This window comes from Acipenser ruthenus, chromosome 13 (assembly GCF_902713425.1).
Source record: "Acipenser ruthenus chromosome 13, fAciRut3.2 maternal haplotype, whole genome shotgun sequence".
NCBI lineage: Eukaryota > Metazoa > Chordata > Actinopteri > Acipenseriformes > Acipenseridae > Acipenser > Acipenser ruthenus.
Genome location: NC_081201.1, coordinates 320,781 through 347,500, shown reverse-complemented (window position 1 = coordinate 347,500; position 26,720 = coordinate 320,781). Strand labels below are relative to the sequence as shown.

General features: G+C 43.4%; 1 protein-coding gene across 9 annotated transcripts in view; it reads left to right on the top strand.

The window, feature by feature from the left end:
* The window catches only part of LOC117418247 (protein CLEC16A), a 47,675-nt gene extending 21,160 nt beyond the window's left edge, over window positions 1-26,515 (top strand). For 2 of the 9 annotated variants that reach the window (XM_059035348.1, XM_059035346.1), the window contains exons 17-25: window positions 706-756; window positions 2,793-2,921; window positions 4,792-4,912; window positions 10,401-10,552; window positions 11,580-11,784; window positions 14,195-14,362; window positions 18,041-18,202; window positions 21,493-21,615; window positions 23,673-26,515. In XM_059035348.1, coding sequence (XP_058891331.1) covers window positions 706-756; window positions 2,793-2,921; window positions 4,792-4,912; window positions 10,401-10,552; window positions 11,580-11,784; window positions 14,195-14,362; window positions 18,041-18,202; window positions 21,493-21,615; window positions 23,673-23,938 — 1,377 coding nt within the window. In that variant the 3' untranslated portion in view covers window positions 23,939-26,515. Of the gene's footprint in view, window positions 1-705; window positions 757-2,792; window positions 2,922-4,791; window positions 4,913-10,400; window positions 10,553-11,579; window positions 11,785-14,194; window positions 14,363-18,040; window positions 18,203-21,488; window positions 21,616-23,672 lie in introns of all 9 variants that reach the window. The other 7 variants (XM_059035351.1, XM_059035349.1, XR_009330799.1 and 4 more) reach the window with 6 other exon arrangements.
* Window positions 26,516-26,720: the final 205 nt, after the last annotated feature.

Here is a 26,720-nt window from a genome sequence, read left to right as displayed (position 1 = left end):
CCTAGCAGGTGAAGACTCGCACTAAATATTTGAAGAAGCTGTAGTAGATTCACAACTCCGCAGTGCTGTAACAATGAATTACTTAGCCAGCAGATTAGACTGGCACACATATGAGCATAATATTTGATTCTACCTCCCCTCTCCCGCCTAGATCTTGCAGAGACTAGGGTGTGTGAACTATGCATCAGCTGCAGAGTCACTTACAACTGCGTCTCACCCGAAAGACGGAGCACAAGGAGGTTAAGTGACTTGCTCAGGGTCACACAATGAGTCAGTGGCTGAGGTGGGATTTGAACCAGGGACCTCCTGGTTACAAGCCCTTTTCTTTAACCACTGGAAGATGTTGGGGTCCAATGTAACTGTTAGCTCTTAAAGTGAATGCCAAGAGCATTCGTCCATTCATTCCATGCCTATGGAATTGCAGACTCCAGTGCGTGCACAAGAAAGCTGCTTTGTTTTAAATCTGGCATGTCCCGTATCTCCTTTGTCAGACTCCTCTCTGCCTTTGATTTCTTGATCACTGAGGATCTGTTCATTTTTGTTTGGCTGAGAAATACATTTCTGATAAGGGTGCTGAGCGCTTACTGGAAGCAGGCTTTACAAGAAACATCTGCTGGGTTATTGTTTAAAAATATAACCACAAATGAAACAACTCTGCTCTTCAAAGTGCTGATGTCTTCTTTTATGTTTTTGGTTTTTTCCCAGGGAGAAGAAATTTTCCTGGATATGTTTGAAGATGAACACAGGAGTATGACGGTGAGTGTGCAGAACTCAAGTCATTTTGTTTGTTTGTTTGTTTGTTTGTTTGTTTGTTTGTTTGTTTGTTTCACCACGTTTAGACTCTCTGCTTGTTAATTGGCATGTGCATTATATACAAGGTCCAGAGTACAGTGTACAATGCTTCTTATTAACAATGGCAATGCACATTGTTAAATGCTACTAACATTATATTAAATAAATGATTATTCAGAAATGACATTTCGTTGCTATATGTCCAGCAGAGCACATGTTAAAATGAAGATTGCTACAGACCCTGCAGATGACATCATTGCAGACCTGCATGGTCACAAACCGCGCACTTGTTTTCCAAGTTGCAATAGAGCTGTTGAACTTCTTATCTCGTTCTTTAGAAATCCAAAAGAATGTTTTCCCAGGAATGGTGAGGAAACCAAGTAAAGCACATCAGTGTCGCTTCTTACTGTCACTGGTTTATTTCACATGAAGCACTAGTTAAGATAGATACTTCTCTTTTTTTATTTTTTTTTTAATTGTCAGGGCTTTTTTTTTATTTTTATCTTGCCAGATCTTTGCACGCCAGAACTCTGACTTGTAGAAACTCATTTTTTTTAAAGGGCCGAGCCATTTTAGTATAAAAAAACAAGGTCACAAGATTCATTGCTGCCCATAGAAGTTTTCACTGAACTCCCAATCACAGACTGAATGCCTAGTCTACCATAATACTTTACAGTACACTGGCAGGGTAATTGGAAAAATCAACAGAACAAACCCTGGAGTAAAGAGCTGTGATAAATTGCAGCCAAATGTATATGTTGGTGTTGGATCAGATGCACAGAAAACTTCAATATTCAGGTTGTTAGGGTAGTGTTTTTAGTTTTGTTAATAGAAACTGTAAATTGGTCAGCAGAATAGAGTGAGTGTCCGTGCCGTGCAGGGGTGAGTCACATCAGGGATGCTGTGATCATACAGAATAGAGTGAGTGACCGTGCCGTGCAGGGGTGAGTCACATCAGGGATGCTGTGATCATACAGAATAGAGTGAGTGTCCGTGCCGTGCAGGGGTGAGTCACATCAGGGATGCTGTGATCATACAGAATAGAGTGAGTGTCCGTGCCGTGCAGGGGTGAGTCACATCAGGGATGCTGTGATCATACAGAATAGAGTGAGTGTCCGTGCCGTGCAGGGGTGAGTCACATCAGGGATACTGTGATCATACAGAATAGAGTGAGTGTCTGTGCCGTGCAGGGGTGAGTCACATCAGGGATGCTGTGATCATACAGAATAGAGTGAGTGTCCGTGCCGTGCAGGGGTGAGTCACATCAGGGATGCTGTGATCATACAGAATAGAGTGAGTGTCCGCGTCATGCAGGGGTGAGTCACATCAGGGATGCTGTGATCATACAGAATAGAGTGAGTGTCCGTGCCGTGCAGGGGTGAGTCACATCAGGGATGCTGTGATCATACAGAACAGAGTGAGTGTCCACGCCGTGCAGGGGTGAGTCACATCAGGGATGCTGTGATCATACAGAATAGAGTGAGTGTCCGTGCCGTGCAGGGGTGAGTCACATCAGGGATGCTGTGATCATACAGAATAGAGTGAGTGACCGTGCCGTGCAGGGGTGAGTCACATCAGGGATGCTGTGATCATACAGAATAGAGTGAGTGTCCGCGTCATGCAGGGGTGAGTCACATCAGGGATGCTGTGATCATACAGAATAGAGTGAGTGTCCGCGCCGTGCAGGGGTGAGTCACATCAGGGATGCTGTAGTCATACAGGTTAGGGCTACATTGGCAATACACATTCCCCGGAGCATTATGTAAAGCTGATTGTGCAATGTATACATACCAGAGTTGTGAAATGTATGCATGTCAGGGTTATGAAATATATAAACTAGTTTAGGCTGCAGTATGTGCCATGCCGTTTCACGATACATACCGTACAGTCATCGAAATGTTTTCATCATGCCAGTACACCTTTAGGTTTTGTTGTGAATCCCTGGGCCGCTGTTATTGAAAGTGTATTAATCTGCTTTGTTTGTTTCGTTTCCTCCTCAGAGTAAACCGTTGAATGTGGAGTACCTGATGATGGACGCCTCCATCCTTCTTCCCCCCACGGGAACCCCTTTGACAGGGATTGACTTTGTGAAGAGACTGCCCTGTGGAGACGTGGAGAGGACCAGGAGGGTAAGAGATCCGGGGCCTGCATCACACACAATGCCCTCTCCTCTCCTCTCCTCTCCTCTCCTCCAGGTCATGTTGATAAATGCTTGTTTGCTGTGTGAAAGAACATGCATCAGCAAACTAACCAGATGAATGTGATTCAATTATTCCTCATTGTTTATTTTCCCCAGAGCATGTCTCTCTCATGGGTAATGCGTTCCTAGAAAATGCCTCCTCCTCCAAACATTGTAGCCCCCCCCAATGTAATCTGAGCCAAAGCACTGGGTCTCCAGATTCATTAGTGTCTGCACTGCTCACATTTCCTAGAAATGACATACTTCATTGGTACAAAATCTAAAAAAAGAAAAAAACAAGATCATTAACAATCAGGCACGTAATCCAGCTGAAAAACATCAGCCTCCTAAGAACCACTCCTCATTTTCTTTACTGTAAGAGGCTTCAGTGAATCTGCAGGCTGTTGGATGGGTTTTATAAGCCAATTCCCCATTGAAACCTGTGAATCGGAATCATTGTGCTGCACCGATTGCTCACCAGCAAAGCTGTAAGAGACATAACACTTTTAAACAACATGTCCAGTGCGTTGGTAAATGGGGCTGGACAGTAAGGAGAAATGCACAGCGTGTTGATAAAAACGGTCAACCATAACCCACCAGTGTGAGAAACTCCTACTCCAAGGAACAGCGTCTGCTTGCTGCTGATGGGAAACTTCATCTTGTTGTACATCCATTTTCTCCAGCTGGAGAGACTTGTAGTTTCTGAGTGTGTGTCGTGCAAAAAAAAAAAAAAAGATGAAAATCATGGTAAAAGCCACTGTTTCTCCACCATGGAGGAAAAGCACAGTGAGTGCATAGTATAAGAATGGGGAATGCAGATATCCATGGCAAACCTTTCCAAGGGTTCAAGCTGCTGTGCAGGATTTTTGAAGCAGCCTTACACACTGCTCCAGGGGAGTGGGTGTGCTGCAACAGATCTTCTGTGCAGTGTGCACTGTGTCTCACTCTGTGCAGTGTGCACTGTGTCTCACTCTGTGCAGTGTGCACTGTGTCTCACTCTGTGCAGTGTGCACTGTGTCTCACTCTGCAGTGTGCACTGTGTCTCACTCTGTGCAGTGTGCACTGTGTCTCACTCTGTGCAGTGTGCACTGTGTCTCACTCTGTGCAGTGTGCACTGTGTCTCACTCTGTGCAGTGTGCACTGTGTCTCACTCTGTTCCTCTGTGCAGTGTGCACTGTGTCTCACTCTGTTCCTCTGTGCAGTGTGCAGTGTGTCTCACTCTGTGCAGTGTGCAGTGTGTCTCACTCTTCCTCTGTGCACTGTGTCTCACTCTGTGAAGTGTGCACTGTGTCTCACTCTGCAGTGTGCACTGTGTCTCACTCTGCAGTGTGCACTGTGTCTCACTCTGCAGTGTGCACTGTGTCTCTGCAGTGTGCAGTGTGTCTCACTCTTCCTCTGCAGTGTGCACTGTGTCTCACTCTGTTCCTCTGAGCAGTGTGCACTGTGTCTCACTCTGTTCCTCTGAGCAGTGTGCAGTGTGTCTCACTCTGTTCCTCTGTGCAGTTTGCACTGTGTCTCACTCTCTTCCTCTGTGCAGTTTGCACTGTCTCTAGCTCTCTTCCTCTGTGCAGTGTGCACTGTCTCTAGCTCTCTTCCTCTGTGCAGTGTGCACTGTCTCTAGCTCTCTTCCTCTGTGCAGTGTGCACTGTCTCTAGCTCTCTTCCTCTGTGCAGTGTGCACTGTCTCTAGCTCTCTTCCTCTGTGCAGTGTGCACTGTCTCTAGCTCTCTTCCTCTGTGCAGTGTGCACTGTCTCTAGCTCTCTTCCTCTGTGCAGTGTGCAGTGTGTCTCTTTCTCTCACTCTCTCTCTCTATCTCCCAGGCGATCCGGGTGTTCTTCATGCTGCGCTCCCTGTCGCTGCATTTGAGGGCCGAGCCCGAGACTCAGCTTCCACTGACCAGAGAGGAGGACCTGATCCAAACCGACGACGTGCTGGACCTGAGTGAGTACATAGAGGAGGACAGGCCCTCTAGAGGGGTGCACCCTGAGTGAACACATAGAGGAGGACAGGCCCTCTAGAGGGGTGCACCCTGAGTGAGTACATAGAGGAGGACAGACCCTCTAGAGGGGTGCACTCTGAGTGAACACATAGAGGAGGACAGACCCTCTAGAGGGGTGCACCCTGAGTGAACACGTAGAGGAGGACAGACCCTCTAGAGGGGTGCACCCTGAGTGAACACGTAGAGGAGGACAGGCCCTCTAGAGGGGTGCACCCTGAGTGAACACATAGAGGAGGACAGGCCCTCTAGAGGGGTGCACCCTGAGTGAACACATAGAGGAGGACAGGCCCTCTAGAGGGGTGCACCCTGACCCTTCACAGAGTGTTTATTCCACGAGTGAGGAGAGCCAGAAAACCCGGACGAGCCCCAAAGGGTAGGATTTGAATGGATGCAAGATTTTAAAATGAGTGTCCGATACAGAAATATGCATGCACTTTTATTGAGATTGAGGTTTTGAAGCAGGGTTTTTGGCCTGTTTTTAAACTTGGTAAAGGTGAATTAGCTGTTGATTAGCAGCAGTATAGTCTCATGTCTGAAATGACTGATTCCCCTTGCCTTTTCAGTTGATCAGACACTGCAGGACTGGCTCTCTAATGAAATCTGTACAGTGCAGAGAGTCTTGATTGATTTCATTCTTGCAGTTGAGTATCTAAACTGTTTCACCACACCCAGGACTCGGTGTGTGTTTGTTCTTATTATAACTGAATACGTACAGTTGACCGCAATGCCTAGTGTATGCTGTTCTCCAGGTGTGTTGTGCCATGCAGGAGATGAGTCCGAGCTCCAGCGCACCCTGTTACCAATACATTGAAATGCTGTCTGGCAGGGCTGGGGATGGAAATGCTGCCTGTTGGCTAAACAATCATTGTCTGTTTCTCGCCCTGGCTGTGCACATTCAGCACAGACGCCTCAGGGTCCATTAAAACAAACTGCAGTTTAAATAGCAGCTCATTTTGTGGTAACCATGATTTTGTTTTTGCATCATCAGTTTGTAAATATTATTATTATTATTATTATTATTATTATTATTATTATTATTATTATTATTATTATTATTATTTTTAGTCCATTATTAAAATTAATACATTGTAATAGGATTCAATTAACCCATAAAGCACCAAATATTTGTTCTTTAAAAAAAAAAACACGTCTGTATTTATGTAATTTGATCCATTTGCATTTAGACTTAACTTTTGCGGTTAGCAGAATGAGAGTAAGTGATCATAACAATACAGTATGGTTGAAGAGAACATTAAAATAACAGGTTAAAAGTGCTCTATAAATTACAAAGTAGCGCGACCTTTTTTTTCCATTTTTTGTACTGCTGACAGCAAGAATACACAAAAATAACTAAACTATTTGACTCCTCGGTGAATCCGTGAGTGCTTTGAATTGTTTTTTGGCAGTGCATGTGATTGCATGCGTACGGTCCTGGCAGATTGTTTCAGTACAGTACGACGACGTTAATGAATGGATTTATTTTATTTTATTTATTGGAACAGAGTGAACGGTTTACCAGCGCCAGTCAGACTGATTCCTGCACGATTTAATTTGGCTATCTTGAAACGGATAAAGAGAAGCTATCACTCACCTGGCGTTTTATCAAGATTGTTTCAGTTCTAAACAGGCATCTGATTGCTGTTTTAGTTCCAATGCAAATATTTCAGTGCGCCATTGACAGAGTGCCTAAAACATGAAAGATTTATATTGGTATCGTGATGAAATATAAGGACTATGTGGACCTACTACAGTATATTATAATATAATTCAAATAATTCAGTTTGCCTTGAATTTAAATTTTTAGGTTCAGATCACATTGCCAGCGTGCAGAATAACAAAGAGAGTTCTCAGCATTTTTAATAAGGGCGTGTGTATGAAAAACATGCTGAAAGAATTGAATTAGTGGAAGTGTCGCTTTTTTTTCTGAAGATTTTAATTACTGATTGTCTGAAGCTCTAAAATGACTCCAGGGTTGAAACCACAGGATCCTGTCCATGTGTAACCAATCCAGGAGTTTATACAGCTGGATCATATTGGAGACACTTTAGTCTGCATTCAGCGTGTTTTAGCGTGACGGAGAGCCCTCATCATGTTGCAAAGCCCCAAGAAGAATGCTCTGTGAACCTTTGCAGGCTCACTGCATGAAGGAGTGGAAATAAATCTGACTCAGTGTGGTTTAGTGAAAGCTTTGTGGTCTTCATTACTGTACAACTGTATCCCACCCATATATTGAACACACTGCGGCGAGCACAGACCATGTGAGGAGTTTGTGATCACATATTCATACAGACCTTCAAGTATAAATCGAACGCTCAGCAACTTCAGTATCATGAAATGAAGAATAAGCCGTTCAACACGAGTGTTAGTGTATTCCTCTTCAGACTGGTTTCACTGATTTAGTTCTGCATTTACAGTAGCCACTATGCCAACTGTTCAGTGGATGAATACACTACAGCACTCAAAGGTGTGTTAATTCTCTGTAGAGGAGAACATGTCATGATATCCACCACTGGCATGCCACGCAAACTCCGAGTATTCTGTCGTATGCAGACAAAAATAGTAGTTTCAAACGTAGGTAGCAGCCTGTGTAATGTACATAAATGAGTCAGGTGTTCCATGTAATGATAATGTTGTGGGGGGTTGCAGCCATGCAGCAGTGCTTTTCCATTACAACTCCTTACTTTTACAGTAAAGCGATTGAGCTGCACCTACTGATTAATCAAACATGTGGGCAGCTTGTGCTCTGGAAGTGTGTCTTTCGGTAGGCGTTTCATCGAGGTGTCTTGTTTGATCTCCATTCTCTCCAGTTGTCTTTGCACTTGGACAGTTCAAAATCTCATTTGCTTCATTAGGTTCAAGCACCCCCCCCTCCTTTAATCATTGTCTGTGAAGCCTGGGTATCTCACTATGATCATCGCAGGGTCTATTCCAGCTGGATATCAGGACCCCTCACACCTCACACTGATTATTCTGATTTCATTCGGATTGTTTTTACCAGCAGCGCTGTAGATGGCAGCATTTGCTTGTTGCTAAACAGAGACTTCAGGGGTTCTGGGCCAGCTGCAATACAACCACGAAACTAGGGCAGTGTGCAAGTCAAAGAGGTGTTCCGGGAGGCCAGGCTGTCTGTAATCACACACACACACACACACACACACACACACACACACACACACACACACACACACACACAACAGAACAGGGCTGTCATTGATGACAGACTTACTCTCTGTGGAAACTGCTTTACCCAGAATGTTCTGCATTTGCTCATAGCGCTGCTGGTTACACCACAGCACAGCCCAGCTCTGTGGGCCGCTGCACATGAATCGAGAGTTCAGGGGAGGTTATGAAAGGGTGGGTGGTCTGCCAATGGGAAGTGTCCCCTCTCTGCCCTTGACTGGGTTGTGTTTTATAAATCCATCAAGACAAATCCCACTGTCACAGTTTCACTTTTCACTTTAGATGTGTGTGTTTCTTTGGCTGTGTGCATATGTATAATATATAGATAATAGATATATACATATAGATCCATGTCCAATTTGGATAGACTGTGATACTAGTCCTGTCTTTACTGTATGCTAATTGGTTTATTAAAGATAGCATGCAGTGTTGTTTTGCAGTATGTGTCAGCATCTTTGAATGGCCTGAGAGCTTCATAACACAAAGCCAGGGGTTTACATTGGGTTCCGCTGCAGTGACCTCAACAAGCGGATTACCTGGATCGCTCTAACATTTACTTTGCTGTCACCGTAGTTTTCTGCTCCAAAGAATCTCATAATGTGCGTCAGTCTGTGTTCCCTGTCTCCTTCGTCTGTCATCTCTTCTGAATCTCCTGTGTTTCACCAGCGTTACAGGATCCTGATCAATTCTGTTTCAGTGGTGCTTCAGATAATGAGGCAACTCCCAAGAAAAACAAAAGTAGTACACAACTCGCAAACAAATATGGAGGGGAACACTGCTAAATTAGTGTGAAATGAGTGCTGCGAAAGAGCTGATGGAGTGATAAGGACCAGTGTGGGAGAGACACGTTCCGCAGAAGCCCCAGCCCAGCTCGGACAGGCTCTGTCCACAGTTTAACAAACAATATTGATATTAAAATCTTTATGTAGGGAAATTCTTTAAACGAATAAGATGTGTAATCTGACACACTCGCACCCTTTCTACATGAAATTAAAAAACTAAAAAAAGAAGTCGTCCGACCCAAAAAATAATCTAGAAAAAGTGTGATTTCAGTTCCTGCTTTTAATAATCAATAAGCAAGAGGGTTAGTGTGAGCATGTTTCCGTGCTGTCTTCTCTTTTAGGAAATTGGCTTGTGTAAATACAGCGCGGAGAGACGCATCGGGCCAGAGTTAAAGTACAGCAAGACTTCAAAGGAATTTCATTTCTTCTGCACAATAAACACTTTATTGTATCGGTGCTTTCAAACTGCAACATCCATGGTTTTTTTTTTTTTGTCATATTCTGCTGAATAGGGGGCTACAGATATAAAGAGGAACTGCCTCTTGTTCCACACAGCACAACATTTTAATATCCGATAGAGAAAATCCCCTTCTTGTTTATCCAGCTGTCTAGTTACGTTTTACATCATAGTCTTATTGACCTTGATTCCTAGCAACCCTGGAGTTCTCGGAGAGTCTTGTGTTTAATATGACCTGTCTGAGATTGATTTGAAACTCTCCCAGTGGAGACTGACTTGAAGCTGTCCCAATGCAGATTCCCATTCACAGCGCTAGGAGCTGTAATGCTTGCACTCTGTACAGTACTTTGACATGCAGGTGCCTGTGCCAGTGTTAAGACTAGCTTTCTCTCAGACATGGTTTAAGATCCACTGACTCCGGTCTTAAACTGGGCTGAGCTCCCTACTGCTTAAGAAGAATGTAACTCTCTCTGAGACTCCCACATTTCTACAGATATTCCACATCTTACTATAAATGCCAGTTCTGAGGAGCAGGGTTATTCCATTTGAATATCATGTGGTTCTGCTGATCAGGATACAGTATTAATTAGCAGGACTCTTCAGATGAGGGAGCACAAAGCAACTTTTTCAGGAACAGTGGCTTAAAACACGGTTCCTAGTTTGAGGCAACTTTGCCATATCAAACCCCCACGTCTCCCCTGGTGTGCCATACTGTGGCCAGAAACCAAGTTCCAAGCCGCAAAGTGGCTCCATGTTCCTCCGCTTCAGAAACCTCAAGCCTCCGAAACGTCATCCACTGGGTAGGAGGCTCTGTTGTTGTTCTGTTCAAATAGAAGGAGAGTGTAGCTTAAAAAAAAACACAGCAGAAGAAAAGCAAAACAAAAATGTGTGATTTGAAGATGTCAGTGTTTAGAGTAGAAGTGACTGGTTACTGATCACAATCAATAGCATTCCCCCATGCAATACCGTGGTAGCTGACAGCAGTGTCTGTCCTTCGCTTGCTCCCTCCAGATAACAGCGACCTGATCGCCTGCATGGTGGTCTGGAAGGATGGGGGGCAGGCCCAGCGCTTCCTGGCTGTGGACCTGTACCAGATGAGCCTGGTGGAACCCGAGACCAAGCGCCTGGGCTGGGGGGTCGTCAAGTTTGCCGGCCTGCTGCAGGTAACAAGACTGACGATTTGTAGTCTCTCATTTCCAGTAGTCTCTTATTTTTGTATTGCATCTGTCATTCTTCTTCATTTGTTGTTTTATTTAGATTATTTTTATTCAACCTGTAAAGTGCTTTGAGATACTGTCATATGAAAAGTCTATATAATTCTAGAACTGAGCTACACAACTAGGATTTTGATTCATCAATGCTGAGTTGGTATTCAGTAAGTATGTTAGGTGAGCACTAGCCCCCGCTCTGTGTGTTTTTAATGAATGGCTTACCAATGCAGTGTGGAGTAGTGGTTAGGGCTCTGGGCTCTTGACCGGAGGGTTGTGGGTTCAATCCCTGGTAGGGGACACTGCTGCTGTACCCTTGAGCAAGGTACTTTACCTAGATTGCTCCAGTAAAAACCCAACTGTATAAATGGGTAACTGTATGTAAAAATAATGTGGTATCTTGTAACAATTGTAAGTCGCCCTGGATAAGGGCGTCTGCTAAGAAATAAATAATAATAATAATACGTTGTTACTCTGCCTCCAAGCACTAACTTGTGGGGGGCTGTATCGGAGACAGAGGTTTCTTCTAAATCGGTTTGTTCTTTCAGTTGATGTGAAATAGCCCGTCAGCGTGGAAATAAAAGAAGCAGTGCAGTTTTTATACAGTGGAAAATATCAAATATTTGCTAGTTGAGTCATCTGCAGCGCTGGGGTTGTGCTTTCTAAAGAGAGAACAAGCTTGTGACGATGCTCTGCACAGTTCTGAAATAAGCAGGTCCAAATAAAACTCCAAATTGCAGAGCAGTTTAATACGAGTTTGATTAGCCATTGTGTACAGGTAACAAAGCACAGGTGTGTACCATTGAACTTTACATTGAAACCAGTAATGGCTCAAACAGCTGTGCAGTGGGAGTCTCATTTCCACCCCTGTTGTATTTATGGAAGTTGGCTAGAATCTGCTGTATGGAACCACCTGCAGCTGTTGGACGTCTGACAGAATGAGCTGACTGTGTGTGTGTGTGTGTGTGTGTGTGTGTCCCAGGACATGCAGGTGACGGGGGTGGAGGACGACAGCCGGGCCCTGAACATCATCATCCACAAGCCCACCTCGAACCCGCACGCCAAGCCCTTCCCCATCCTGCAGGCCAACTTCATCTTCGCTGACCACATCCGCTGTATCATAGCCAAGCAGCGACTGGCCAAGGGGCGCATCCAGGCACGACGCACCAAAATGCAGAGGATAGCCGGTGAGTGAGCCTCCTGTCTCTCCAGAAGCAGCATTACGCTTGCTAAGTCTCAGCCGCTGGTACTTCTGCCCGTCCCCAGTAGAGGTATGCAATTACTGTAGGTTCAATCGCATGTAACAAAAGCGTGCTTCAAATAGAACTGAACTCCAGTATTACAGACACACATTAATAAAACAACTAAAGCAATAATAGTACAGTATACATCATGTTTTAACTACATACATATTTTTTATTAAACGTTATCCGCTTTTTTTTCTTTAGACATTTGATATAAACAGCCCTCGCACAGAAAAATAATTTAGTTACCATAATTTCTCATTAGCAGCAGTAACGGTAACGTACAGCTGCCCACTCTTTAACTGCATGTTTACAGTATACTGTCCATGCCTTACTATATAATAGTTGTACATACAGCGATCTACCTATTAAAATAACAATAGGAATTGTATTTCAATCCCATTGCACTGAAGCAGGGCTCCAGTATTCAAGCTTGGAGTGTCTCAGTATTTAAACACCCAACAAAGCAGATTCATTCATTCAAATCCATTCAAAACCAAAACAGCATTTGCTCCAGTGCAAAGTTTGCACCACTTGAAATAAAACAAATAATTTGCATACTAATACAAAATACAGATGAGCCCGTTTTATATCACCTCTTAATATCACACCCCGTTTATCATCACGATTGTGTATCACCTCTTAATATCACACCCCGTTTATCATCACGATTGTGTATCACCTCTTAATATCACGCCCCGTTTATCATCACGATTGTGTATCACCTCTTAATATCACGCCCCGTTTATCATCACGATTGTGTATCACCTCTTAATATCACGCCCCGTTTATCATCACGATTGTGTATCACCTCTTAATATCACGCCCCGTTTATCATCACGATTGTGAATCACCTCTTAATATCACGCCCCGTTTATCATCACGATTGTGAATCACCTCTTAATATCACGCCCCGTTTATCATCACGATTGTGAATCACCTCTTAATATCACGCCCCGTTTATCATCACGATTGTGAATCACCTCTTAATATCACGCCCCGTTTATCATCACGATTGTGAATCACCTCTTAATATCACGCCCCGTTTATCATCACGATTGTGAATCACCTCTTAATATCACGCCCCGTTTATCATCACGATTGTGTATCACCTCTTAATATCACGCCCCGTTTATCATCACGATTGTGAATCACCTCTTAATATCACACCCCGTTTATCATCACGATTGTGAATCACCTCTTAATATCACGCCCCGTTTATCATCACGATTGTGAATCACCTCTTAATATCACGCCCCGTTTATCATCAAGATTTTTGTAAAACGTTTGCCCTGATGCTCCACAGGTTCTTTGAGGAATGACCTCTCTCAATATCATCTCACAAACCCGCTTGTTGTCATGTTTTGTACAGCCTGTCAGATACTGCGTGGGCGGGCTTTACCAAGTAACCACAGGATAGAATTAATTTCCAACGCAACTAACAACCAATAATCATCTCGGCTGATGAACTGACATTTTGTACAGCCTGTCAAATGCTGCGTGGGCGGTCTTAACAGATCAGTTAAAAAACACCAACGTCACCAAATTTTGACATAGTCAGTCTTATACAAATGCACACAAAAAAACATCAAGTATTGATAGCTCTCTTCAGTCGACAATTCGTGCCTTTTTTAGATAATGACACAAACTGTTTCTTTCCAGTTAATGATACAAAACGTATTTGTCCTGTACAGTAAACTATATGCATGTGTTTAAATGTAAAGAACCCACTCGTAATGTGCTCATGATCTGCTTTATATCACAAATTATGCCTGCACAGCAATCATGATATAAAGCAGGTTCATCTGTACAAGTTAACAAGCCATATTTTCCCCAAAAGGAATAAACAGCTAATGATGCTTAACCACGGTGTCTTTTGACTCCCATTCCACTCAACGGTTGCAAATTCTGCACATCATTATTTTGTCGCCATGGGCTGCATACATCCCCTCATGCTCAAATTCTTGGCAGCTTTGTTTAATTGTTATGCATTTAATTGTTTAGGCATTTTAGAAACAAATGTCTCTTTTCGTCCATCACAATTTTAATTCCCAACTCGCTCCAAATTATACATCTGAGCAGTCAGAGCTTCCGTTTCTCTTCAGACCGTGTGTGTGGTAACGGCTGAGCCTTGACAACTACGAGTATTTATTTCAAGTATTTTTTGTATAAACCTCCCAATTCAATGTCATTCTGTATTTGCTTTGCAATGAGTTTTTGTTGTATTTAGTTTTATATTTGCATTTTGGTTTATATGTTACATTTTGTGTTCTTTCGTAGTTGCGAAAAACACTGGGCTGTACTGTACTAAACTAGACACCCTGCTTGTTAAAGACGTGTCTCTGTCCTGCAGTGCTGCTGGACCTCCCTGTCCAGCCCTCGGCAGATGTCCTGGGTTTCTCTCGGAGCTCGGCAGCCTCGTCTCAGCACCTGCCCTTCCGCTTCTACGAACAATCCCGCCGCGGGCTGAGTGACTCCACCATGCCGCACTCTGTCTTCACCTCCGTGGACAAGGTCCCAGGTAACTCCCACAGCCCTGCACCCTCCACGCTTCTGTGGACACGCCTCCCACACAGCGTGGCTAACAGCAAACTTGATGGTTTTGTTTTATGGCCCTGTGCCGTACCGTCGTTGTCCTGGTTTCTTCTCTTTGTTTTCCTTATTGAATGGAGTTTTAAAGTCTTATTTCTGTTCCTGGAACTGTGTTGTTTTTTCTGTTCACAGACACATGGTAAGTGGTAATGCCAGTGTCTAATGGTAATGCAGTGTGGTGTATATCTATATATCTATCAAACCACCGGCCTCCCTCTGTCCGCAGCCCCACCCCTCATTTGAACAGCAGTCACACTAGCGATCTGATCAGCATCAGACAGCCACTGATGCTTATCTGTTTTTACTCTTTTCTTCTGAACTGTATTCTGAGACCACAAGTTCATTTTAAGATTGCAGCAACTGACAAGAGAAGATGCAGCAGAGCAGGTACATGGGTCTTCTGTTCAGCTTTAATGAGCCATCGACAGAGTGTCATCCTTCATACGAGAAATCAGGAGTGGCGTTCCGTACTCCCTCATCACAAAGAAATACCCCTGGCTTTTTAGCTATCCACGTTAGTGTTTGTGGCGCTTGTCAGTACCACAGATAATGATGAAGTTCTGGAAATGAGGATCAAGTGCATGAGTTGGTAACCTAATGCCATTTTATTTCCATTAGGGAACAAAAATAAGGTTTTTAGTGAATTAAGATGCTGTCTATATTTTCCCTGAGAAATCCTCCCTAGGTAATGTATTACAATGTGAATCACACATCATGGTTTGGTGCACTTCTGTCCTCTCTTCTATAGGCCTTAGTGAGGTGTGCTTATCAGTATGGTTTGAATTCAGAGATTATTCTGACTGGGTTCAGCATGCAAAGAAAATGTAGATTTATTTCCTGTGTTTTTTTTTTGGTTTGGAATGGGGCTGCCAGCTGCTTTAACACGAGTGCATCCGTCTCAGATCTGTGCATCGCTTTAGAAGGAACTTTATTATTAGCAGAGTTCTTCTTTCGATTCTTCTGAAGTGTGTTTTTTTTTTTTTTTAAGTAGATTTTACTCTGCCTAAAACCTCATACAAGTTTACCATAGTAAAAGCATAGGTAAGTGTTGTGAAACCCAAAGAGGTATGTTAATCTATGGTAAAGTGCATCAGTATAACTAAGGGAAAAGCCCCTGCACTCGTATCAGAATGGGAAAGACAGCTCACTGTGTTTAGAATATCGCAGAAAGCAGATACAAGCACCTAGGCAGCCTCTCGGGGTAAAGCAGTCATCTGAAGTCCGGTTTCTGACACCCTGTCAAACTGAAAGGCTGTCCTTGCTGAGGGCCTTTTCCTGTCATTCTGAAACTTATCTGTGGAATCAAAAGTCTGGTGTCCAAATGAGTGTTGTTCCTGCTGGGCCTGGAGTTTACAGTAAACAGGAATCTGTATTGGCTTGCATTCAGTGTGTGAGTCATCTCATAGCTTCAGCCAGGGCATTGACCTACATCTAACCTGTGAGATGATAATATGGTTATACCATGCATTTACCATAGTGTACCTTGCTTTGCCATGGTTGTTAATATGCTATACCATACCTCGCTGTGCCAGTGCTTAGCCATGATCACTCTGTGCTTTATTCCTCTGCTGTGCTTTTCCTCTGGGAATCTTGTATAAGGGCAGGGCTGGGTGTCCAGCTGTGTGCAGCATGCTGCTCCGGGCTCCACCCTTATATTTTGCATCCCGTATACAGTGCTGCTCGGGATCTGAACCACATCTAGAAGCTCAAATGAAAAAAAAATTGCAGCAATGTGCCGTTTGTCAGCCGCGGTTATGGCAGTGAAAATCTTGGAACTTGTCGACAGAAGATATTTAGTTTCACCTTCAATCAGAATCAAGGACAGGACAGGGCTTGCAGATTCTGTCCCCGAGGGTTTTAAAGGAATCGTAAAGAACAGTAAAGTGTGCTGCTTGTTTTATTTACGATCTTTCTATAATCTGCGTGTATCGTCATGTCCAAGAGCTTCAAGGAAAAACTCCTCCATTCCAATGAATTCAGATGTGGTGTGGCATCGTTACCTAGGGGCAAGGCAGACAAACATGCTCTTAGAAAAAACAGACGGAACCAAACTTCATGATTTGCATTCCATATATCCTTTTAGATGTTTGTGGGCATATCAATTCATAGATGCCTGGCAATTTGCATGTATAACACACAGCAAGTGCTTTGTTTTTATGTTTCGAGTTGCAGCCAGTTCTCTGTGTATAGGCACGGAAATCAAATAAACAGAATCGATTCCAAAATACACCTCCTTTTCCCATGAGCTGTTTAGGGCAGTGATGGAGATGACATTGGTTTATTTGCATGCCAATCTGGGACTGCCGTGTGGCTGATGTGGTATTGCTTGTGATGGTTAGGGTTAGGGTTAGTTCCTCCCGGTCTGTGTGAAGCAAGAGGCAGTGCATCCTTAGGAGGGGGTCTGTGTAAATTGAGTTACGTCCCGGTTTAAAAGGGAGTGTGAAAGTGAGGGGGTTGCCGCGCTGGCCACGACTTTCACATTGATCTGTGAAATGAATACTGCTTGGGTTCATTAGAAACACTAAACGGGGGAATTCACTGACTAATTCAAAACTCTCTCGGTTGTCTTGGGATTTCCTTCTCAAATGAAATTCAGGTAAGAGTTTGCAAAGTTCTGAGAAGTCGAACTTGGACGGCTGCCGCGTACAGAAGCTGAGCAGTGGTGTGGGGGCTGTGATGCAGCTTCATACAGCATCATCACCAAGCTTCAGTGGAGTGAAGCGTGTGACTCGCTGTCCTGAGACAGGCAGCCCTGATCCAGAGCCGGTCCTTGGTTTAAGATCCTGCCCTGAATGCACTGCACAGTCCTGTATGTGTTAAGCAGGGAGTTTCAGGTGTGTTTGCTCAACACAATCTGCATTACTCGCTTCAGGGGTTTATCAGGGTATGAAATACTCGAGCAAAACACGACAATAGGGAAAACTGGGATATAAAAATGGGACATTAAGTAACAGGGATGGAAATAAGACTCCTATTGCACAGCAGTTTCACCCATTCCAGGTTTTGATACATGCTTGATTAGCCCCAGTGTGTATAGGGCAGCAGTGTGGAGTAGTGGTTAGGGCTCTGGACTCTTGACCGGAGGGTTGTGGGTTCAGTCCCTAGTGGGGGACACTGCTGCTGTACCCTTCAGCAAGGTACTTTACCTAGATTGCTCCAGTAAAAACCCAACTGTATAAATGGGTAAGTGTATGTAAAAATAATGTGATATCTTGTAACAATTGTAAGTTGCCCTGGATAAGGGCGTCTGCTAAGAAATAAATAATAATAATAATAATAATAATAATAATAATAATAATAGGGTAACAAGCGCAGGTGTGTCTTGTTAAACTCATAGTAAAAGCAGGAATGGATCGACCTGCTATGCAATGCGGGTAATATCATGTTGATGTGTGTAAAAGGCAGCAGTGCCATGAATATTGAATCCCTTTACATCGTTTTTCCCTCCTATTCAGTAAATCATATAATTGCATGCGTTCCTGTTTTGATGGTGGAACGCATGGTGTAAATATACAGCTGTGTAGCATTAGCGTGTTTAATGTGTAGCCTTTGGGAGGGGATGGATGGCGTCTGTTTTAACCCCTGGTGTGTTTCTCTCTCTGTTCAGGCTTCGCTGTGGCCCAGTGTATAAACCAGCACAGTCCCCCCCGGATGCCGTCGTCCTCCTCCCTGTCCAGCGCCAGTGGGAGTGGGAGTGGGAGCACTGGGTGTTGCGACTCTGTCACAACCAGCACCATCTCCACCCCCTCAGCCACACAGAGCCCCTCCGGTAACACTGTTAACACCTAATACTGCCTCACACCTGCTCTGTGTTTTACTGCTATTAATCAGTACAGCCAGGTTCCAGCGCAGCCAGCGCAATTCATACTTCTGCATTATATATTGTATGTGCTGCAGTGTTTTCTTTTCCGTGCTAAAAGCCCCACGAATGAACAGGCGCTCAAATTCCTCTAGACCAACAGATGCTGTAAATATTGTATTGAGTTTTGTTCCAGTGCTGCTAGTCCGCAGTGCCAGTTTTGAATGGTGGTGTGGTGGCGTGACATTGAAAGTTTCAATGTCTTCAAACAGTAGAAATGTTTCTCGTTTAATTTATTGTTACTTTTAGCATTTCTAAAATTACAACTACAAAGTTTTTTTTTTTCCCCCAAACATCACATCACCTTCAGAAAGGTACAGTAAACCACAGCCAGTTTAAAGGGTTCCTTTGGAGTGAGATTTAACCATTGAAAGCTCCTCCTCATCACTGCTGTACCGATCTGTGGAAACCAGCACTCATTGATTAGAAGCATGGTTCTGCAGTGATGTTAGTAATTTCACCTCGGGGCTGCAGTGATGTTAGTAATTTCACCTCAGGGCTGCAGTGATGTTAGTAATTTCACCTCAGGGCTGCAGTGATGTTAGTAATTTCACCTCAGGGCTTTGTCTCTGCCTGGTTTTACCAGGCTCTCTCACAGCAGCCCTCTGATGATGAATGACAAATCAAAAGAAACAGACTGCTTTAGATCTAAAATCAGAATCTAGACTTCACCCGAAGTGCACTTTCCACCTTGTGCTTGACTGTATTCACAGTTCACAGTGGGGTGTGTTTTAGCAGCTTCCTCTGTGTGTGGGAGGGTGGTGTGTATTCAATTTAATTTTCAGTACTGTACTAGCAAAGGCAAACTCCTACGCTATACTTGTAAAGTCCTGAAAAGGTAGATGTGGTTTTGGAAAGACCCAAACTTTATTTAGATCTTCACAGGGTTGAAACCCAGGAGTAGCTTCATTTTCTATGTACAGTGTTTCTAGAAAGTAGCAGTGCTGTGGGGTTTCCTGGAGACGTGTCTCGCTGTGACTCCACTTTCCTGGAGCTGCTGTACAGTATGTGACTGGATTGCGTGGAGCCGTTTTCAATTGATTCCAGATTCATTTCAATTTTCTGGGTACAGATCTTTTGCATTGTAAGTCACCTCCCCTTTGGGACCTAACCAGCATCTCCACTTATAATTTCACCCGGGAGTATAGATCTCACTCTCAGAATATCCATGACAAAGCATTCTAAAAGTTTAAACCGCACCATTTAAATGCGTTTTCAGCTTTTCGTCTGTTTTATATTTAATTTGACTTCTGGTTATTATCCCTATGGGCATTCGATATGAAAGATTCCCCAACCGTCGGGCAGAGAGCACCTTCCCAGCTCCTCTGACGCTGTGGTGAAGGCGATGAGTTTATGAAACCGGTTCCTTTTACTATGGAATTCTGTGTTTACACAGTGTCTTATCTGTACTGTACATTACTGTACCATGGAATTCCCCCAAAGTGTTATTTGCGGTTTTGATTGTTCCATTTCTTGTAAATTAATTATCGGTGCCAGACAGATGCAAGAAAGTAAAAGTGAGACAATCAACCCACGCAAATATTCAGGAGCACCCCGAAAAGGTTGCGTGAGATTCATTTTCGTAGTTGGGATAGCAGAGTCTGCAAACAGATTGTTCGGCTGTAAGAGTCAGCCATTGAGATACAGATTGAAGCTTGGCAGTGAGCTGCCTGTTGATTTTGGCATTGGTAAGTGCACAGATACAAAGGCATAGCTTCTGCCTTGCCTCCATGCAGGCAGCATGTATGAAAGGATTCATAGAGCGATATCTGGAGAAGACGCTGGCTGGTGTTGTTGAGTAACTCTATTTATGAATAGTTTGCAAGTTTCCAAGTCAGTTTTGGCAGTGTTTCCTGGAATGTTCAATCGCGTTTGCTGAACTCTTCAAGTAATGGGATTTCGTTCTCCAGGTTGCTGCTTTGCCAGCCCCCTTTTTCGTGGAATTGACAAAACCTTTTTGGTTTGTTTATTGTTTCCTCTGGTTAGGGTCTGTCAGTCTCGAGTACAGAACAGGACCTTTGTTTGTTTTTTTTTTTTAATACAGTTTGAGCTCAGGGGTTAGCACTGTGCGTGCAGATACAGTTTCAAGACATTTCATTGTTGCTCAGAGTGCAGCGTTACCCTGCAGGTTGTCAGCTGTGTGTGGGCCAGACCCCTGCCGACTCTACCAGCTGAGAGAACAGGTTGTTCATTGATGCCAGGCTCTTCATGCACTATTTTCAAACATGAGATCTGGTATTACCCTCTCTTGGTCATTTCACCTGGAAGGTGACGTTCTCCCCACCCCTTCAACGGCTCATATCCTGCCATTAACCAGCCTACTGCTGCTGCTGTGAAACGACTCGTGAAGCGCAAGTGTAGCAGGTTTCCTGCGAGTAAGGCTTGGAAACCGAGAAAAGGCTTGGAAACCTTTCCTTAACGCAACGCAGTACCAGATCTCGTTTTTTAAAATGAAAGTACAAGCTTGCTGTGACGCATCTTCATTTGAAACCTACGTAGCTAATGGAAGTTCAAAACGCTTGGTTTAACGCAGATTATTAGGACTATATTAAGAGTAATGCTGTTGTGTTTGAATGTTTCATAGCTACTTTAGGTTCATGAGTGTGCATGGCGGTGGGCAGGCCATATCTGTCATCCTCTCCCTTGCCCGTGCAATGTGTCTGTCGGTCATTAACATCAAGCAGCAATAGCTGTCAATGTGTTTTAACATGCTTTTGTTTTGCTGACAGAGTGCATCCAGGCTGGGCTGTGTGGGTTTCTTAACTGCTGGTCAAGCCATCGCTTCAAAAATATACAAACAAGCACGCATTGGCACATAAGCACAATGGTCTCAGAACATCTCCGTTGATGGATTGTAAAATCCACGCGTTAGGATTGTATGTCATTCATAGAGTTATAAACAGCAGTGCTCTGAAGCCTGACAGTCTTGTTTTTTCAGATAAAAGTAACTCTGATGATGATTTGGAGTAAATGGCTGTGAGAGTCCATCCCATTGTGTTCATGTGGACTGGATCTCATGGGACTGTCCTAAAGGATAACCGTCAAATAAAAGTGTATCTCTTCCAGCAGTTAGGATCCCGCACCCTCCGTCCTGCAACGACCTTCTCCTTGCTGGGTCTCATCACTGCTTCCCACCACCCTCTCTGTGTTCCATTGTGTAGCCTGCCCTGTGATCTGTCCCTCTGTTCTCCTCTAGTCAGGTCTGGCAGGAAAGGAAGACGACGAGTGTTTAGTCTGTCTGATGCTGAGAGTCGCGGTGGACACTGGGTTTAGGTCTCCAAGCAAATCCCATCCAGGCACGTCCCTCTGTCACATTCACATAGGTATTACTGAGCCGGAGACGAGCAAAACGAATGAGATCATTATTATTATTTAATTATTTAACTCCAGTGACATAGGGTAGTGTACTACTGCTCATATTCGTTTTTTTTTGTTTGTTTCCCCCCCCCTATATATATATATATATATATATATATATATATATATATATATATATATATATATATATATATATATATATATATATAAATAATTCTTTTAATTCCACCATCACATAAAGTGTCTCTGCACTTGACTGATCCATCTGTTGATCTGAAGAGCCGCTGTGGATCTGCAGACCATCGGCAATGCAAAGGCAACACTCCCGCTCAATCCTGAGATCTAGCAGTAACAGAGGGGGATAGTTATACATTGGTACCTGCACAGCGAGTATGTAAAGCACTAAAAACACAACACAGCCTGCATGTGCCCTGAGCAAGGCTGGCTCGTGTTAGTGGATAGTATAGGGATTTGTTTTTTACAGTTATTGGAAGTAACGTGACAGCCTGGAGCGTGCTCTTGGGACAGTTGTTCTTGGAAGTGGATTCATAGTTTTGTTATTGTCATGTAATGCTTTACCAGCATCCACTCAGCTGCACATTTCAAAGAGGCCTAACTGCTTTGTGTTAAACAGTTTCTGGGTACACACAGCGTGCAGCCAGCTCTGTCCACGCAGTTCAGACATGGCATGCCTTGGTTACGGCACACTTCTGCATTTTAAAAGCTAACTGCTATGCTGAGAACTGAAACTAATGCAGCCCAATTAGTTTTATTGTTCAGTTCTTCAGAGCAGGAGCAATCAAAGGGTAGTTTTATGGTTCTTCCAAGAAACGGTTATTTTCAAATGGTTTATTGTTCTGCTTTAGTTCCTAAGAGTTTGTTTTCGGTTTTGTCAGCTGAATGATTAACGAGATGCAGTCATGTTGCCAGTTGCAGCATGACTGCTTACTTCCACATTCTCTGTACCGTACGGATCACAAAATTGCTGTTACTGTCTCTTCAAACCAGATCCTGTCAGGATAAAGGAACCTCAGTGTTGAGGTTATAGTGCTGGTCGTTAAGATTGAGATCAGAAGCTGAACATACCTATCAACCACGGCAGACATGCAATACTGTGTGTATTAGCTTCTTTAACATGCAGGACTGTGTGTAATAGCTTCTTTAACATGCAGGACTGGATGTCACCCCTATGGAATATAAAGACAGTCTTCTCTTGTCTAGTTTGGTGTCTTCAGTGCTCTCTCCTCTCATTCTACTTACTCACTTTCTTTATTGCTATTATTTCTTTTATGTATTTATTTTAAATTGATTCTTATTTTTATATATATATATATATTTTTTTTTTTACAGGTTTTGGCTTCCACCCTGCTATTCTCTCTCTTTGTTTGCTCGTTGTCCTCGTTTTCAGTTCCAGTTTTGTTTTATTTGAAGGCAGTCATGCATTCCAGTAGACTCATTGCTACGCTGGGGGTCAGAATCATGCGCTGGGGGTCAGATTCAGCTCATCTCGTGCCTTATTCTGTTCTTTTTTGCCTTGTTTAAGTTGTGTGAATGACTAAAGCAGGTTTACTATGTACCGGAGTCCTCTGCCCCAAGCTGATCGACGCCACTATGCTGGCCCCAGACTCTTTCTTATAGATCTCAGTGTACCCTAAAACAATGTAAATATGCCATGTGGTTTCTGTTTTCTATTCTCTGTTTGTCCCTTTAGAGGGACACTGTGGATTCTTGTTGTCGCTATTAGAGAATGTAATTCATTTAATTATGAGGATCTTCAGAAAAACAGCTTGCCGCTGTTTCTCTGTTTTGCTGTGATTGTTCAGTGTTACCATGACAACTTGACATTGGCAGTGACCCTCTATTGAATAGTCCCACAGACCAGGGAGATACCAGCTGAGCTGTGTTTTTATTGAATCCACCCCAAAGCGCGTAGATCTGAGCGCCCTTGGGAGGAATGATTGTCCTTCAGCATAGTGGCTGTGCCTCCAGCGTTCATGGAGAATGACACAAAGGGTTTTCCCAAGAACAATATCCCAATGCTAGTCTGTATCTCCCACTCCAGATGAGCCTGCCTTCCCCGACGCGGTCCAGTATGTGGATGAGACTGGCTCTGTGGTTCCTGCTCCCGGACGAGCCCTCGCCCCCAGCCTGACCCCCGCGCACCAGCCCACCATCTCTCTGCTCTCCGACGACACGGACTCCCTGAGTGTGGAGTCCCTGACCCTCCTCCCTCCCACCGACCCCCAGCACATCCACCGCATCGGCTCCGAGCCGGGGGGGAGCCCGGAGGAACCAGATGAGCCCGAGGCAGCCAGCGTCGAGCTGTGACCTCATCCAGAGCTGACCTGTTACATCACCCAGCGTCGAGCTGTGACCTCATCCAGAGCTGACCTGTTACATCACCCAGCGTCGAGCTGTGACCTCATCCACAGCTGACCTGTTCAATCACCCAGCGTCGAGCTGTGACCTCATCCAGAGCTGACTTGTGACCCCACCCACCGCTCAGTGATGCAGCAGCTCGATTGGACAGCCCCATTCCTGGTCTCTGCGTTGTGTAAATATGGAGAAGGGGGGACCGTCAGTGTTGTGGCTTTTCTGCTTCTGTCTTTATGTTTGCATGGTTGCTATCACACGAGAGACTGCTTTCAGAGACGTCCAGAGCGTGGGAAGCACTGCAGCCGTGGGAAGATAAAGCACATTGAGTTGTTCATTTTCAGTTGTGGGGAGATCTGTGTGGATGTGTGATGCTTGTAGGTATACCCCGAAGCCGCTGTTGTAAGTTGTCAGTCACGCCAAAAATTACAGTAGCCGCCAGCCGCCATCCGCAGTCAGATTTTTTTCTGACTGACAAATGAAGAAACCAGACAGCTGCAGGACCATTCTGAGTCTGTACTGGCAGGCCAGATCTGTGACGGTATGATTTCCATTTAGAAAGCATTATTCATAATGGGGTTTTTTTACTAATATAAACCCCCTTCTTTCACACGAATTTCCAAATTTAAAAGCACACTGATGGGCTGCAACTCACTGAAATACTTTTATCTATGGATAAATTAGAAAAACGTCTAGACGAATTAATCCTAATTTTACAAGTAGTGAATATAAAACAAGAGCTTTCTTTACAGCCACTTGTTAAGTAGTAAAAAATAAGAACTTCAGACACTGTGAGATTGGGTTGGGTTTTAAGCGAATGTCAATCCACAGCAGACACGACTTGGAAACGATGGGAAAGACTGGAACTAAATACATGACCCGCCCGTGCATTGCTATTGGACAGGCTAGAGATGGGCGGGCTGTCCCGTGCATTGCTATTGGACGTGCTAGAGATGGGCGGGCTGTCCCGTGCATTGCTATTGGACGTGCTAGAGATGGGCGGGCTGTCCTATTACAAAACGGGTCTTGTTTTGATAAAAGGTTACCACCCTGACCTCCGGAAACTCTGTTGTAGATCAGAGTCATTGAACATCCCTATATATCCAGTAGTTTTGTTGTTAATATCATTATTAGTAGTAGTAATTGTACAGTTGTAGAATTTTTTTTTTTTTAGTAGTATAGTTGAACTGATATTTTCAACATGATTTTATTGTTATACATTTAACTTCCTGCAATCTCAGTTTTGATCCTTTTTGTTTATTAACTTTTAAGTATTTTAAAGTGCAACATGATGATGATGATTATTATTATTATTATTATTATTATTATTAAAATCTGTGTTATGCGCAGGTCACCACTTACCTTGTATTAACTTTTATTTGTTTTTTCCTTTTAAAACAGTCCGGTGAACTTGACAGAAAATGCTTTATAAACACAGCTCATAATCTTCATGTATGTATGAGCTTGGTGATGCTGGGATGTGTCACATAGAATTCAGACGTGTTGTTGGCTTTGTTTTACAACGTATAGAGTAGCAGGACCTCGATAATATTTCTTTGCTTTATGTGTATGTAAAGACCACCACCTTCTCACAGATTTGTGCCACAGAATAATTTAGTGAACAAAGCGTTATTTATCATAAAAACAGACCAACAAAAATAGCTTCAAATGTTCAGGTTGTGTGAATGCGGGACCTGTTTTTATGTCATTTTTGAAAGCCAGCAACAGTGCACTTTTTTCATTTTAATGCTGGATATGTAGACTGCATAAGGTTTATTTTTGCTTATTAATAAACCTATTTTTGCGTAATCGGAAAGGAGATGTCTTGCTGCTGCTTGATGCACCACCCGCGAGCCACCCTGCCATTGTCTTTCTTCAGGATGTCTTTGTAGTCGTTCAGTTTGCAATCCTATAATAATCGATGCTGCTGCACCTCATGAACTTTTCGTCATCCGCGAGGAGTAACCTGTTTCGAGGCGTGACGTATTTGAGGTGTGTGTTTGATGTGTGTCAAGGGTGTTAACTTTGCTTCTGATTGGTCAGTTACATTCCAGTCGCGCGACGAAAAAAAAAAAAAATAAACAGGTTCTGTTTATCAGTCAGTCACAATTTGAAATTCAGCTGACTTCAGGGTATACTTGTAGGCTGGTATGAATGCTTGTAGGGATGTGCATGTGTCTGTTTTTGCTAGGCATTGAGCCTCCTTTGTCTCAAAAATGTAATTAAAAATAAATTATGAATGTAACAAAATATCAATTAAAAGTGATTCTGGTGAAATGCTTTACAACACTGTCGAGTTTCAGGTGAAGTATATTTGAGAGATGTTGGTGAAAGCTGCTGTTCAAGGCGGGGTGGTGGGGGGTGTGATACCCCTGATCAGGTAAAGCTTATTATTAATATATGTATATATATACTGTTGTGGGTTTTCAACTCGTCTGTCCCATTTGCAAATACTGTTTTCACAGTATTGCCTCCTGTTAATAAAAAATAAAAAAAACATTCATTTCTCATAATTTTTTATTTTGTTTTATGGTAATCTGATTCTTTTTTAAATTGGAACTGTGTGTTTTTTTTTTTTTTTTCTCAGAACAAGGCCCTACCTAAGAGCAACTTTGAGTATTACAACAGTGACAAAACAGTAAGCAACAGAAGGAAATGCAAAGCTGCTCATTGTATGCAAATTGATTGTAGTCTTCCCAAGAACAACAGCAAATCAGACAGAGTCACACTTCATGGA